General features: G+C 33.9%; 2 protein-coding genes across 3 annotated transcripts in view; one reads left to right on the plus strand and one right to left on the minus strand.

Annotated features, from left to right (window-relative positions):
- Nucleotides 1-6,338: 6,338 nt before the first annotated feature.
- Nucleotides 6,339-15,080, minus strand: part of LOC149211323 (uncharacterized) — a 28,111-nt gene continuing 19,369 nt past the window's right edge. The window contains exons 3-7 of one of the 2 annotated variants that reach the window (XR_016250706.1): nucleotides 8,114-8,329; nucleotides 7,748-7,996; nucleotides 7,196-7,413; nucleotides 6,777-6,948; nucleotides 6,339-6,698 (exon numbers count right to left, since the gene is read on the minus strand). Coding sequence is in view for 1 of the 2 variants with exons in the window: in XM_089391461.1 (XP_089247587.1) it covers nucleotides 7,213-7,413; nucleotides 7,748-7,996; nucleotides 8,114-8,329 (666 nt within the window). In the remaining variant the exon portion in view is untranslated. Of the gene's footprint in view, nucleotides 6,949-7,195; nucleotides 7,414-7,747; nucleotides 7,997-8,113; nucleotides 8,330-15,080 lie in introns of both variants that reach the window. The other variant, XM_089391461.1, reaches the window with a different exon arrangement.
- LOC149211324 (galactose-specific lectin-like) lies at nucleotides 11,956-12,845 on the plus strand. The gene is made up of 2 exons (XM_089390416.1): nucleotides 11,956-12,199; nucleotides 12,446-12,845. The coding sequence occupies exons 1-2, from the start codon at nucleotides 12,062-12,064 to the stop codon at nucleotides 12,707-12,709; spliced, it is 402 nt and encodes a 133-aa protein (XP_089246542.1). The 5' UTR covers nucleotides 11,956-12,061; the 3' UTR covers nucleotides 12,710-12,845.

Raw genomic sequence — 15,080 nt, forward strand, 5'->3', positions numbered from 1 at the left:
ATCTTCAAATCGTCAATCTTAGCTTCCACACCCTTTATCTTAGATTCCACGCCATTTATCTTAGCTTCTGTTAGCTTTTGTGAGAGTGAAATTTGTTGCACTTGGTCTTGTAATTTTGATATATCATGTAGCATTTCTTCCTCTTCTTCATGAGTCATGCTAGAGCTTTCAGGTTGCTTACTAGGTGATTGCATTTTCCTTCCTCAGGGCATCAATTACCAATAATAATTCTCTACTATGCACTTTGAATTCCTTTAAAATAATTTTTCAAACCAAGCTTAAGCAAAAATTTAAAAAAATCTACACACCTTTTTTCACTTTGTAGGAGCTTGATATTGCCTTTGATTTATCTCTGTAACTTCGGATTATCCAGTTCTAAAATTGTGACCTGTGGTAGCCCTCTGTGTCCTCTTTCCAATGCCACCAGTTTGATTCCAATTGGATTCTCCAAGGAAGAGTTATGCCTAAACTCCCACAGTGACCTGATTATAGACTAGTTCAGAAGAGTGAACTTGTACGCCGTGCCACGTGTCCCTGTTTCGACCTTTGGCTCTGAAAAATATATACAAGAAACTATAGTTCGTCCTATTTCTGTACCTTCTTACGAAATTTCAATCCGATGCTTAGAGAGAAAGTTATAACGATTTTCCCCAGGTCACCTATTTGTAATGTAATTCAGGAGTCTGCAAAAAGACCAACTTCCTCAGATCATATCTCCGCAAATATAGCGCAAAAAGATTTTAAATTTGGACCCATGGTTCAGTGTAATTTCGTCTCAAATGGGTTTTTTTTTCGCTTCTGAAATGTCGCAGAAAAAAAGTTATAACGAAAATGTCACGATGACCTATTTGGAGCAGCAAAACCCTAGAATCCAAAGCTTTGATACCAAATGTTATGAAACCAGCTCACAAAATGATAGAAAAGATATATCAACGCCTTAGAATTCAGCCTCTTCGAGGGGGCAACCTCCTTTACATTACACAAGTGAATTATTCTTTTATGATTCAAATGACAAAACCTCCTTTCTATATATAGGAGTCTAAGGAGTCACAATATAACCTAGCCAACCTAACAATAATAATATAAAGGCACAAAAATAACAATAGAGTGATTCTATGGGGCATAGTAATAACAATATGGGGACAATAGGGGCACAACAATGTTAATAAGGGATACAACTACAATAGTAATGGGGTAATCACTAGTATTATAGTGACCTAACAAAATTATTTTAAAGGTATGATTTTATAAATATATTTATTATTTATTATTTATTATTTATAATTTAACTAATATTTTTATAAAGTTTGTTATGGGTTTCATCATTAATTTTTATAAATAGTTATTTGGTAGCGAAGTTTCTATTTTTACAACATCAGCATCTTGTTCTCGCATTAGTTGTATTTGTACTAACGAATATAATAGGAATGATTTTGTTAAGATGAAAGTGTAACTAATGATATTGAGCATGTTAATAAGAAAATTTCCAATCTTCGGGAATTTGAAGGTGCCATTGATAGAGGCAAGGATGATGAATTTCTTCCAAACAAAATTTTGAAAGGAACATATGAGGATGATGGATTTCCTCCAAGCGAGGATTTTGAAAGGCACATATGAGGATGATGGATTTCCTCCGAGTGAATATTTAGAAGGCATAGATGAGGATGATGGATTTACTCCAAGAGAAAATTTCAAAGGCAAATATGAGGATGAAAAAGGATGTCATCTAAGCAAGGATTTAAAATGAACAGATGAAGATGAAGGATTTCCTTTGAGCAAAGATTTCAAAGACACAAATGAGGATAATGGATTTCCTCTAAGAAAGTATTTCAAAAGAATAGATGAGGATGATGGATTGCCTCCAAGAAAATATTTCAAAGGCATAGATGAGGATAATGTATTTTCTCTGAGATAGGATTTCAAAGGCACAGATGAGGATGGTGAAGGAGTTTTTCTAAGCGATGATTTCAATTGCACATATGAGGATGATGAATTTCCTATGAGCAATGATTTCAAAGGCATAGATGAGGATGATGGAGTTCCTACAAGTGACGATTTCAAAGGCATATATGAGAATAATGAATGATTTTATCTAATTGAGGCTTTCTAAGCCACGGAAGAAGATGGTGAAGTATTTCCTCTGAGCAAATATTTCAAAGTCATAGATGAGGATGATGGATTTTATCAAAGAAAATATTTTAAAGGTATAAATGAGGATGATATATTTCCTCTAAGTGGTGATTCCAAAGGAACAAATGAGGACGGTGAATGATTTCCTGTAATAAACAGTTTCAAAGAAACATATAAGGATGGTTAAGAATGTACTCCAAGCAAGGATTTCAAAGAAATATATAAGGATGATGGATTTCCTCTGAGCAAATATTTCAAAGGTATAGATGATGATGATGGATTTCTTCTGAGTAAGGATTTCAAAGGCACAAATGAGGATGGTCAAGGATTTCCTTTGAGTGAGGATTTCAAAGGAACATATGAGGATGGTGAATGATTTCTTCTAAGAAAGGACTTCAAAGGCACATCTCGGGATGATGTATTTCCTTTGAGCAAGTATTTCAAAGGCACGAACAAGGATGATGGATTTACTTTGAGTGAGGATTTGAAAGGAATAGATGAGGATGGTGAGCGATTTCTTCCGAGAGAGGATTTGAAATGCGCAAATGAGGATGGTGTAAGTATTTCTTAACCATGTTGATTATGAATGTAGTAGGGGTAATATGCCTCCTATGATGAGGGAAATGTTTGTATAGAAGATGATGAAACGATGGAGACATTACAGACAAATATTATATATAGGATTAAAGCTTGAACTATTTATATCAATACAAATCATTCCAGTTATATAAGGTCTAGAAAAAATTTCTCATAAGAACAAGTTCCATCACTGACTTGATTTTAAGTGAATTTTTTCTAAAGGATTGCTGAAATGTATGGGATTAAAGTATGCATTATAGAAAATAAAGGCATATATGACAATGAATAGAAGCATGCAAAATTCATATTTAGTGGCTTGCATAATATCTACAAGTATGGGTTATGATCATCATATTGGGAGTCTTTTACTTTGTCGAAATGCTTTAAAAAAATCAATTTAATTGGTAATGTTCATCAATCAAGAGTCTAAACAATATTGGAAAAATATCATACATTTTATTCAAAAGTACATCATACATGAGAGATTGGGCCATTAGCAAATACTACAATGTCATGGATGCAATACTTTTTTTTTTAAACATGGAGAGTGTATGTGAGATGGATTGATTCATTATATTATTTGTCATCCATCTTGGAGCTTTTAGAGTGGGAAAAATAGGAGGAATCAACTAACGAAACTAATTTTACCATTGGGACTCAGTTTGGCAAATTGGGTTTTCAAACATTATGGAAGTAGTTTGAGGCATAAAAAATATTATTTTGGGGTAAAACTTTGTTGCTTAAGTGATGCACCCTTAAGTGATATTGTACACACAAATACCTTTCCAATGGTGTAAGGATTGCCTCAACTGGAGTTCGTATTCAAAAGTTATTCCACTCAAAACTTGACCTCCTGTTTTGACCACCATAATTCATGAGGATGCCACATCAACCCTCATTCTTTATGGAAAATGGGTTATCCATATGATCGTAATGAAGAAGAATCTAGAAAGATCCATATTGTAACTTTAGTTAAGAGTTGAGAGATTCAAACCTAACCACTAGTAGTATATTAGGGTGTGTTAGAATTGGGTCACTAGGAGGAAAAGGGGTTTCATTATATTCAAGTGCATTTTGCTTTATAGATGAGTAGAGTGGCTGAGAGTGGATAGGGAGAGAGAAAACAAAGAGGGTTTGTGCATTGTAGTAGCCCACATGCCACAAACATCACTTCTTTGTACTTGCATCCATTTTTATTCCAGGAAAGAGAGAAGAGCGACCTCAACTTCCAACTAGGTTTTCTCCTCAAACGGTTTCCCAGGTTCTATCTAGTATTAATTTATGTTAAGTTTTATTTCATTGGTCTCTATTTTCTGGATATTTTTTCTATTGCATTCATAAATGTACATTGTAATTAATGAATCCAGAAATATAGGGAGAAATTTACCCTCATAATGTATATTTCAAATTTTAAACATAATTTTATCATATTTGCTGTGATGAACCATGCAATGGAATATCCATGACAATTTATAAATCATATTGGTATCAAAGAAAATTTCTTTTGGTATATCTGGGGAGTTGCATGGGATCCAAATTAGTTAAGTTGAAAGTTGAAAATCCCTAGTCATGGGAAATAAATCTATTAATAATCCATAAGATCCCACAAAAGAAAGGTTTATGCGATTGGAGGAAAAGGTCGCTGATATAAACCATAATGTGAGCCTCCTCATGGTGACTTTGACCAATAAGGTTGGGTTATTTGGAGAAGATGGAAGTTCTAACACGAAGGTCAGATTTGAAGGTATATAGGAAATTGAGAAGAACCAATGAGGGAACCTAAGAAAGAACTAGAAAGGATTAACCCAGCTGGAGTGTCATGAACCATTCAGATTCTGTATGAAAATGGGAGTGAAGGTTAACATCAATTCGTATCAACATGAAATTTATGGTTTGAAGTAGAATAATTGGTTTCAATGATTATATGTTTATTTTAGTGTTCATCATATAGAGAAAGGACAAAATATTCGTTTTCTCAACTAAAATTAGAGGGCCATAACCTAACTTGGTGGGAAATCAACATAAAGACATTAAGGTTGGAAGGAGATCCTCTAGTGACTAAGTGTGAGGATTGCAAAACCCTCATAAATTCACAATTTTACCCTATCAGGTATGTAGAGGACCAATGGATCCAATGGCATTACTTTAGGCAGAAGTAGGAGTAGAGTGTATAGGAGTACACCACAGAATTTAGGAACATGGCCATAATGTTGGGTATCTCCCTAAAGAACCCAGTTGTACTCCTCAAGTTTCTATTCGGTCTACAAAGCTATTTACAGAAGCAAGTGATGTTATTCAAGCCTAGATTAATGGACAAGGCTTGTGTATAAGGATAGTACCTGGAGAACATAGGCCAAAAGAAAGGGAATTCAAGTGGGCACAAGAAGAAAGAGCACCATGAAGCTTCTAAGTAGGGGAAGAAGAATTGGGAAGGGGGAAAGGATAAATAGGAAACAAGTACAACACACTACTGCAAAGATCCCAAAAACCAGTGCAATCAATGTAACATTGAGAATCATACATAGGAGAAGTGTTGGAAGTTGATCCAGAGCTCAACCTGAAGAATAAAAAGAAAGATGCTAAGAAGAAAAATCTCATGGCCACTGATTCGAGCAACTAGGTGAAAAACAATTCATATGTGGATGAGAAGATTGTTTGTACATTAGTGTAGAAGAAGGTGAATCTAAACAACCTTCAACAAGAAAAAGAGATTTAAAATACCATAATCTTCCGTAGAAAGTTATATGCCAAGAAAAAAATATTGATGCTGTGTTCAATTCAAGATCCAAAGAAAATTTTCTTGTAGCAAAGCTAGTCAACAAATTACAATTGGAAGTTTGTGGTCATCCAAGCTCATATCCATTGGGATCGGTAAATAAGGATGCAAAAATAAAGGTTATAACCAAGCGGTGCAAAATTAGATTTCCTATCAATGTTTATTTTATCGATGAAGTAAAACTAGATGTAGTTCCCCTTGATGTATGTGGAGTGATCTTTGGAAGTCTTTATATGTACATGCAATATGCAATCTTCATGTAGTGAACCAACCAATACCACTTCATCAAAGATGGAAAATCCTCCAACATTAATACACACAAGAGAAAACCCAAAATTTTATTGGTAAGTGCCAACTAAACTAAGAAACTAATTAGGTTCTCGCAAGAAATATGTTTTATGTTTTGAAAAAAAATAAAATCAATAGAGCAAAGTTATCCGTAAAAAAATTATTAAAAAACAACACTATGCTTTAATATCTATATATATTAATTATAGAAAATAAATTTATCAAATAAACCTTCACTAAAGCAACACCCACTTAGAAACCAAATTAAGAAAATGCCTATGGCACAACCATGTTAAATAATTTATTTATTTTTCTTTAACCGTACCAAATTATATCATTCCAAAAAAAGATATGAGGCCATTGAGATGCTCGAAAAGGGTTCGGACTTTTACTAATGTAAAATGCCATGTTTGTTTAAGTTTTCACCTTAACTTTTTGTATCGAAGTTTTTACCTTACTTTTTGTATCAAAGTGATTAGTTTGCCAAAACTATATTATAAAATTAAGATACTTATCAAGATGTAATATAAAGTATTTTTCCTTAAGAATTGACAAAATAGCTCCATACTTTAAACTTTTAATATTATTACAGAAATTTTCATATATACAATCAGGATGCATGCCAGGTTACAATTTTTACTTTAATTCATCCGTGAAGGTCAGACTACATTATGTTGCAAACATTGTGTATATATTAAATATCTTTTGAGAAAATTACAAATGAACCTGAAACTGTTTGAATGGGAAGAACTATGAAAATAGTTCCCTACACCTGTAAAGTCCATGTCCATAGATGATGACGAGAGTTATAATTGATAGTGTTTGTTTTCTTAACCACTTTCACTCAAGTCGTCTGCCGAAGATCTTGGCTCGAGCATATAGAGTCCGATTGAGTCCAACAATTGTCCGCTTGAGCCAAACAAACCTACAATCTTACCCGCTTCTGTCTCAAAAATATAGAGTCCGATTGAGTCCAACAATTGTCCGCTTGAGCCAAACAAACCTACAATCTTACCCGCTTCTGTCTCAAAATAAGTTCCAGCTTCCAGCCCGCATGGTCCATGATCCCTTTGATTCGTATGAAATGTCAAAGAAATGATCACTTCGTTTGGTCCACATTTTCCAAGGCGTCCACTGATTTTGGTGAGGAACTCATCTGGATAGTTTAAATCGTACTGCACACATGCATGCACAGGGCAGCAAAACTAGTAATCAGTAGAAGTACTTATTTTCAGTCTTTTAATGTATTGGAAGGTTTAACTTATAAAACTCATGTGATTGAGTATGACGCTTTCATCATTAACCCTTTTGGGGTTATCTCACAGCTTACTCACATAGCGAACCATTAGATTTTTTAATTGAAAGCATCGATAACACAAATTTACAACTGAATCACAATCAGGAGCATAAAGCACTACTTACCACGATTCGGTTGTCCTTTAGAATCCGAGACCATGCGGAAGGGCCTCGATATATTTGTCCTTGACACTTGCATCCCCTTCCAGAGCATAATGCAGTTGAATTGAAGTTAACCAATTATTTCCATTTGTGGTCGTGATAATCCTTCTGATTCCTGAATATGTCCCATCATTCCAATAAGCCCCCCCACGGCCGCCGTGTCGTTGAGAGCAGTGAAAATTCTGCGATACAGAAAACGTTGGATTTGATTGAATAACAAAACAAAATTCCCAGAAAGAGCAACGGATAGTTTCAACCACAAATACTCTACCAGCCCTCTATCATTTTCAGTTACAACAGTGTATGAAGCTATAAGGATTATTCACATCAGACATTTTAGTAATCCATCAGACATTTTAGTTGTTAACATTACCAGCCATTAAATGTGGCTCATCTAGCTCAAAATGTGGCAATCAAAATTCCTAATGTGAATAATCCGAAAATACTTAAATATAAAAATACACCTCTAAAGTCAACAGAGAATACACCCATAATTTAATCGTCACTATCACTCACTTCATTTCTGGAACCTGTCTTCAGCGTATAAACTCCGATTGCATCCACAAGATCTCCACCTCTTCCGAAGAGACCTACAATCTTCCCTCCCATTTCTGTCTCAAAACTAGGCCCCCCTTCCTCCCCACATGGTCCAAGCTTCCTTTGATTCGTATGGAATGTCAAAGATTTGATCACCTTCCAAGCTCCATATGTTCCGAAATAACCACTGATTTTGGTTACCATTTCCTCTGGGTAATTCAAATCGTACTGCATGCACGCGTCAACAAAACCACGTAATCAATGTAATCACAAATTACATTCTATTAAATATATATACGATACATCGAACTTCGAACATTATTACTTGAGCATACGGCGACTTACTTCGTTTGGAAACGCATTTATAACTGCCGGCCTATGGCCCTCGATATATTTATCCTTTATGTTTCCATCCCCTTGGAGACCATAACACAGTTTGACTGAAGTTAAAAAATTATTATCATTTACAATCATGGTAATCCGTCTAATTCCTGAATGTGTCCCATCATTCCAAACCGCTCCCCCAGCGATACCGCCGTAGAGCCGGCTCCGGTGAAACTCCTGTTGTGAAGAAAACGTCAAGCTTTAATGAATAACAGAGACATTAAAAAGAGTAACCGTATGTATAGTTTTCAATACCACATATATAGTTCAGAAATGAACAACTCCTAAATCAAGTAATCTTATTGTCTGCTTGTTGGAATATATATCATAGAAAGGTCTTTTTAACAAGTAAAACGGAATAAAACTCAAATATGTGCTGTTAAGATTCTCATAAGCCAAATTAGTTTCTACCGATCATATCAAACTAAAGTAGGGCACATTTTCACATTGTAACGGAGAAATCCAGTGGAAGACAATGTGATGAAACGAAGTACAATGTGCTGGGCGGTTATTCGTTAGTTCGAGTCCAACTATCTATTTTTAGGAAGTTGCTAAGTTATTTTTAGCAACCGTCAGTCAGCATATTGTCATGTGTCAGGCAAGTTCTAGAAGCAGTTCAGTTAATTATAAGGATTCTGAAAATCTTTTGGTCTGTGTAAATTTTATTTAAGGGTTACAAAGACTTGCCAATATCATCCTACTTCTCTGTAAATCTTTTCATGGTATCAGAACAACTCTAAGACTTTTTTGTGAAAAACATGAGGGGATTTAAGACTCGCGTAACATAAGATCCAAGGATTTGAATTTCATTTAATGAAGGAGCAGGTCTAAATATGAAGTCTGTATAAAAGAGTTTGAGAGTTTTTTCATTTGGTGAGTGAGCCCTGCAACTTTTCGTTGTTTGCAAAGCCACAAAGCATTGTATTTGTTAATGAAGTAGAGTATTGTATTTGTTAATTAAGTGCTTATTTTAACAGAAGTAACAACGGATGTTGTGAAAGAGCCCATCTAAAAAGAGGAAGATATACCAGACAATTACATTGTTGTTACAAAGATTTTTTTTTTTTTTTTTTTGGGAAGAAATTGCAAAAGAAAATTAAAAAAATTGACATTGTGGGAATACTAGGTGACATTGTTGAAGATAAGAAAAATATAAACATACACTGCAGTTGTCCTAAGCAGGACAAACATGTCTATTTGCAAAAGAAAAAATGATAATGTACAAAAATCCATAGCATGAACTTTGATATTAAAGTCCATTATACAAATACACTGGTTGGGGATGAAATTAAAATTTTCATTCAGCAGCAACAACAAATAAGGATAATCTAGTAGTGAAAGTTGAATTTGCTTCTAACACTAAAGTAATTTTTGTTAAAGAGTACTTTTCAAAGTCTAAGTATAATAAAGATAAAAGTAATTATGGAAAATGGAAAACCTACAATAAGTACAACAGAAAATTCAGCAGAAGAAATCAACCCTACCATAGTGAAAGTTGAATTTTCTTCTAACACTAAAGTAATTTTTGTTAAAGAGTACTTTTCAAAGTCTAAGTATAATAAAGATAAAAGTAATTATGGAAAATGGAAAACCTACAATAAGTACAACAGAAAATTCAGCAGAAGAAATCAACCCTACCATAGTGAAAGTTGAATTTTCTTCTAACACTAAAGTAATTTTTGTTAAAGAGTGCCTTTCAAAGTCTTAATAAAGATGAAAGTAATCATGAAAAATAGAAAACCTACCATAAATACAACAGAAAATTTAGCAAAAGAAATCAACCCTACCATCAGTGTTCTTGAAGACTTTGCGACCATGGAAGAAAATATAAAACACATGAATATATTGTTAACAATTGCAGAAATCAACCCTAACATCAGAGTTCTGGAAGACTTTGTGACCATGGAAGAGAATATAAAACACATGAATATATTGTTTTTACATATCGGAGGTTGACAGAAAGTTCAATCAAACAATTGCAGAAAACAAAGATAGCATTGAAGACTAAGACATATTGAAAAAAAGACCAGATTAAAGTTGAAACTACAAAACAAGAAAATATATGTATAAAATTGAAAGCAAAAGGAAAAAAAAGTTGTATACATAAAACTAACAACAAAAATACAAACACTTGCAAAAATACAAAAAGTTTGTGAATCAATCGCAATTATCCTATATCAAAGTCATACTTCAACAAACAATAGTGGTCGTAATTATGTAGGATTTGTTAGTATTAGTGACTGTAACCCTTACCATTAAAGAGGAGTGTTAAAATAGTCTATTATATTAATTAATCTAGTTGGGCAGTTAGCTGGCTGTTTGAGTTCTGTTATCCAATTTTTTAAGTTATTTTTAGCAACCATCATTTTTAAAAGTTATTTTCAGCAACTCTCAGTGACTACGTTTTTGGAAAAGTAATGTAAATTATAGAAACAGTTAATTATAAGGATTCTGAAAATCTCTTAGTTTGTGTAAATTTTATTTAATGGTAAGTTCGTAAGTGTGTTTCCTCACTCTCTGCGTTTCTGTAAATCTTTACAGTCACGACGGATTGTGGCGAGAAACTATCACAACAGTGAATTAATTACCCGACAATATACTAGAATGTATTCTATTTTTTTTATCGAATCGAAAAATAAGAAACGAACGTAAATGATAGAGTTAGTGTGGCAAACCTTTAAAACAAGTTTGCTACAAAGTTACCTAATGTTGCCAAATCGGGCTGAAGAATTTGAAAATATGGCAGGTCAGTTTGATTAGGTAATTAATACGCTAGAAATGTTAAAGAAATGAAAAATGCGGAGTATTTTTATTATTTTAAAATAATTATATAAGATTACGATGGAGATATCAACAATAAATAATTATAATAAGACTGAATTAAATTAGGCTAATTGAAATTAGACTTATGTGACACTTAGCAGGTGGTTGGAATTATTTTCTACATTATTCTCTCTTAATTACAACCACATAAAATTTAAACTAAGATGTCTGCTGGTCTATGTCTCAGTTAAGCTTACAATTTAAAAAAAATGACAGTTGGATTTCCTTTTCGTTTTCTTTTCTTCCGGATCCTAAATTGTTTCAGTTTTTTTTCTTCTTGTTGTATTGTTAAAACCTTAGTTTCTTCACTTGTTTGTGCATGTCTTCCATTGTTCCAGATTGTCTAATTATGTCCTAGACTTCTTCAAAAATTGGTTTGTATGTGGACTCTTGCTACATGTTATATTTTATTGTGTGATCTTCATCATCAATTTTCTGCAAACATGTTATATTTTATTGTGTGATCTTCATCATCAATTTGCTGCAACATAAGTTTATGATAAAAAATATTTTTTCAAGACTCCAATACTAGAAATTTTATTGATGTTTTATCATCCAAGATGTCTTCAACATGCATTTATGCAGCTTCTATACAGAGTTTATCAAGGCATGGTGTTGCAAGCCATGTTTCAAGGTAATTTAGCTCTTCTTCATATTCATATTATTTACCTCCACATTGGAAATCAATGGTAAGTGTAAAAACATTTGCAGAATCACATAAGTTATGTTCCTTCTGCTCTGAAATGAGAATTTCTCATCCTCTACCTCTGTAAAATTCTCTGTCTTCGTATCTATTGCTTTCTCTTTGTGGGCTTCCAATGTGAAAATGTGCCCTACTTTAGCTTGCTATGATCGGTACAAACTAATTTAGCTTGCTATGATCGGTACAAACTAATTTGGGTTGGATAGAGGGCTGGTAGAGTATTTGTGGTTGAAACTATCCGTTGCTCTTTCTGGGATTTTTGTTTTGTTATTCAATCAAATCCAACGTTTTCTATATGGCAGAATTTTCACTGCTCTCAACTACACGGCGGCCATGGGGGGGCTTACTGGAATGATGGGACATATTCAGGAATCAGAAGGATTATGACGACCACAAATGGAAATAATTGGTTAACTTTAATTCAACTGCATTATGCTCTGGAAGGGCATGCAAGTGTCAAAGACAAATATATCGAGGCCCTTCCGCATGGTCTCGGATTCGAACAGGACAACCGAATCGCGGTAAGTAGTGTTTTATGCCCTTGATTGTAATTCAGTTGTAAATTTGCGTTATTGATGCTTTCAATTAAAAATCTAATGGTTCGCTATGTGAGTAAGCATTGAGATAACCCTAAAAGGGTTAATGATGAGAGCATCATACTCAATCAGATGAGTTGTATAAGTTAAACCTTCCAGTACATTAAAAGACTGAAAATAAGTATTTCTACTGATTACTAGTTTTGCTGCCCTGTGCATGCATGTGTGCAGTACGATTTAAACTATCCAGAGGAGTTCCTCACCAAAATCAGTGGACGCCTCGGAAAATATGGACCAAACGAAGTGATCATTTCTTTGACATTTCATACGAATCAAAGCGATCATGGACCATGCGGGCTGGAAGCTGGAACGTATTTTGAGACAGAAGCAGGTAAGGTTGTAGGTTTGTTTGGCTCAAGCGGACATTTGTTGGACTCAATCGGACTGTATATGCTGGAGCAAAGATCTTCGGCAGACGACTTGAGTGAAAGTTAACAATTATCACTCTGGTCATCATCTATGGACGTGGAATTCTATATTCATAGTTCGCTCGCATTCAAACACCTTCATGTTCATTTATAATTTTCTCAAAAGACATTTAATATATACACAATGTTTGCAACATAATGTAGTCGTCTTAACTTCATGGATGAATTAAAGCAAAAATTGATATATGAACATTTCAACCTGTCATAATCTTAAAAGTTTAACGTATGGAGCTATTTATTATTATATTTTTACATAAAGTAAAATTACTTTATATTACACCTTGATAAGTATCTTAATTTTATAATATAGTTTGGCAAACTAGCGACTTTGATACAAAAAGTTAAGGTGAAAACTTAAACAAACATGACATTTTTCAATAGTAAAAGTTTGAACCCTTTTCGAGCATGTCAATGGCCTCATATTTTATTTGGAATGATATAAGTTTGTACCCTTAGAGAAAAATAAATAAATTATTTAAAATGGATGTGCCATAGGCATTTTCTTAATTTGGTTTCTAAGTGGGTGTTTGTTTATTTGATAAATTTATTTTCTATTATTAATATATAGATATTAAAGTATAATGTTTTTTTTTAATTATTCTTTCTCAATACACCTTTTTATGGAGTAAAAGATTCTCGCTATGATGATCATAAAAGTTACTAAATATTATTTTTACATGTTTTATTTATTGACAAAGATGTTTTTATTTTCTCCAATGCATATTTTAATTCTATATATTTTAGAATTTCTGTGAAAACATTCACTTAAAATCAAGTTAGTGATGGAATGTGTTCTTATGAGAATTTTTTTCTAGACCTTGTGTAACTCGAATGATTTGTATTGATATACATAGGTCAAGCGTTAATATTATATATAATATATGTTTGTAATGTCTCCATCGTTTCATCATCCTCTATACAAACATTTTCCTTATCATTAGGAGGTATATTACCCCTACTACATTCATAATCAACATGATTAAGAAATCCTTCTCCATCCTCATTTGCACCTTTGAAATCCTCTCTCGGAAGAAATCCTTCACCATCCTCATTTATTCCTTTCAAATCATCACTCGAAGGAAATCCATCATCGTCATCTATGCCTTTGAAATCCTCACTCAAAGGAAATACATCATCCCCAAAAGTGCCTTTGAATTCCTTGCTCAGAGGAAATCATTCACCATCCTCATATGTTCCTTTTAAATCCCCACTCAAAGGAAATACTTGACCATCCTCATTTTTGCCTTTGAAATACTTACTTAGAAGAAATACATAGTCCTCATCTATACCTTTGAAATCTTTGCTCGGAGGAAATTCATCATCCTTATATGTTCCTTTGAAATCCTTGCTTGGAGGAAATTCTTAACCATCCTCATATGTTTCTTTGAAACTGTTTCTTACAAGAAATCTGTTAAATTATGGTATGTTCTTTGCTTAGAGCAGTTTAATTCTTTTCCTTATTATTATCCACAGATTAGCAATCACATGTATATTAAGTAAAGTGCAGATAGAACATTAAATGATCGACAAAAAACAAGCCAAGACAAGAGACACAAGATGTGGCGGCTAACCAGGGACAAACCCCAATATGGGGAAACCCTTTGATCAAATCTTCTTTTAACTTCAATAATTCAGCAAAGAGAAATAGTACATAAATCTGATTTGCATCAGCAACAACAAACCCTAGATCAACCCTCAACTAGGGCAGGCAATATCTTGCAAACCGACCGTCGGATCGGCTTGATTCCTTCACCAAAAAATGCAACCTTCTGAGGAGAGTCAGTTCCACCTATAGCGCAGTTCTGAGAGAGAGAAAGATGGTCAATGCTGGTCAAACTTCCGATCTGTAGTTACAGCCATAAATCTGTGTCCTTCCTTCCACATGTGTGAGATAAGAGTCCCTTTCTGCGCAGTAGGATAAGAGCCTCTTTTCTGCACAGGAGAGAGAGAGAGAGAGATGTGATGAGTGAGTGTGTCCAAATGAGGAAAAGGCCTCCTGTATTTATATACAAATGTTGATGATTGAATAGATGCGATTGTTGGGCTTTTGAGCCTACATGAGTTGCTTGTCGGCTTGACAATTATTCCATAATCAAAATAAACTCATATCTCCATAAATATTTATCGGAATCGGATGATCTTTAGATCAATCCTACACCTCTCAACGAGAGGAATCTAATAAAAATATTATCAGCCATGAATAAGATGACCCACATGGAGTTTGGCCCTATTTTCCAATTTTAACACTCTCTCTCAACTAGGGAGAACTCCATTTGCAATTTGTACGTCAGTCACTAATATTCATCCATCAAATGCACTACCCTGTACAGCTTGACCCCTGCTCTGCTCTATTATGTTCTGCCCTGTTCTAATTTGCT

The sequence above is a fragment of the Pinus tabuliformis genome, chromosome 1_1 (assembly GCF_031772625.1).
Source record: "Pinus tabuliformis cultivar Carrire ecotype Pingquan chromosome 1_1, CPIR1, whole genome shotgun sequence".
Taxonomy (NCBI): domain Eukaryota; kingdom Viridiplantae; phylum Streptophyta; class Pinopsida; order Pinales; family Pinaceae; genus Pinus; species Pinus tabuliformis.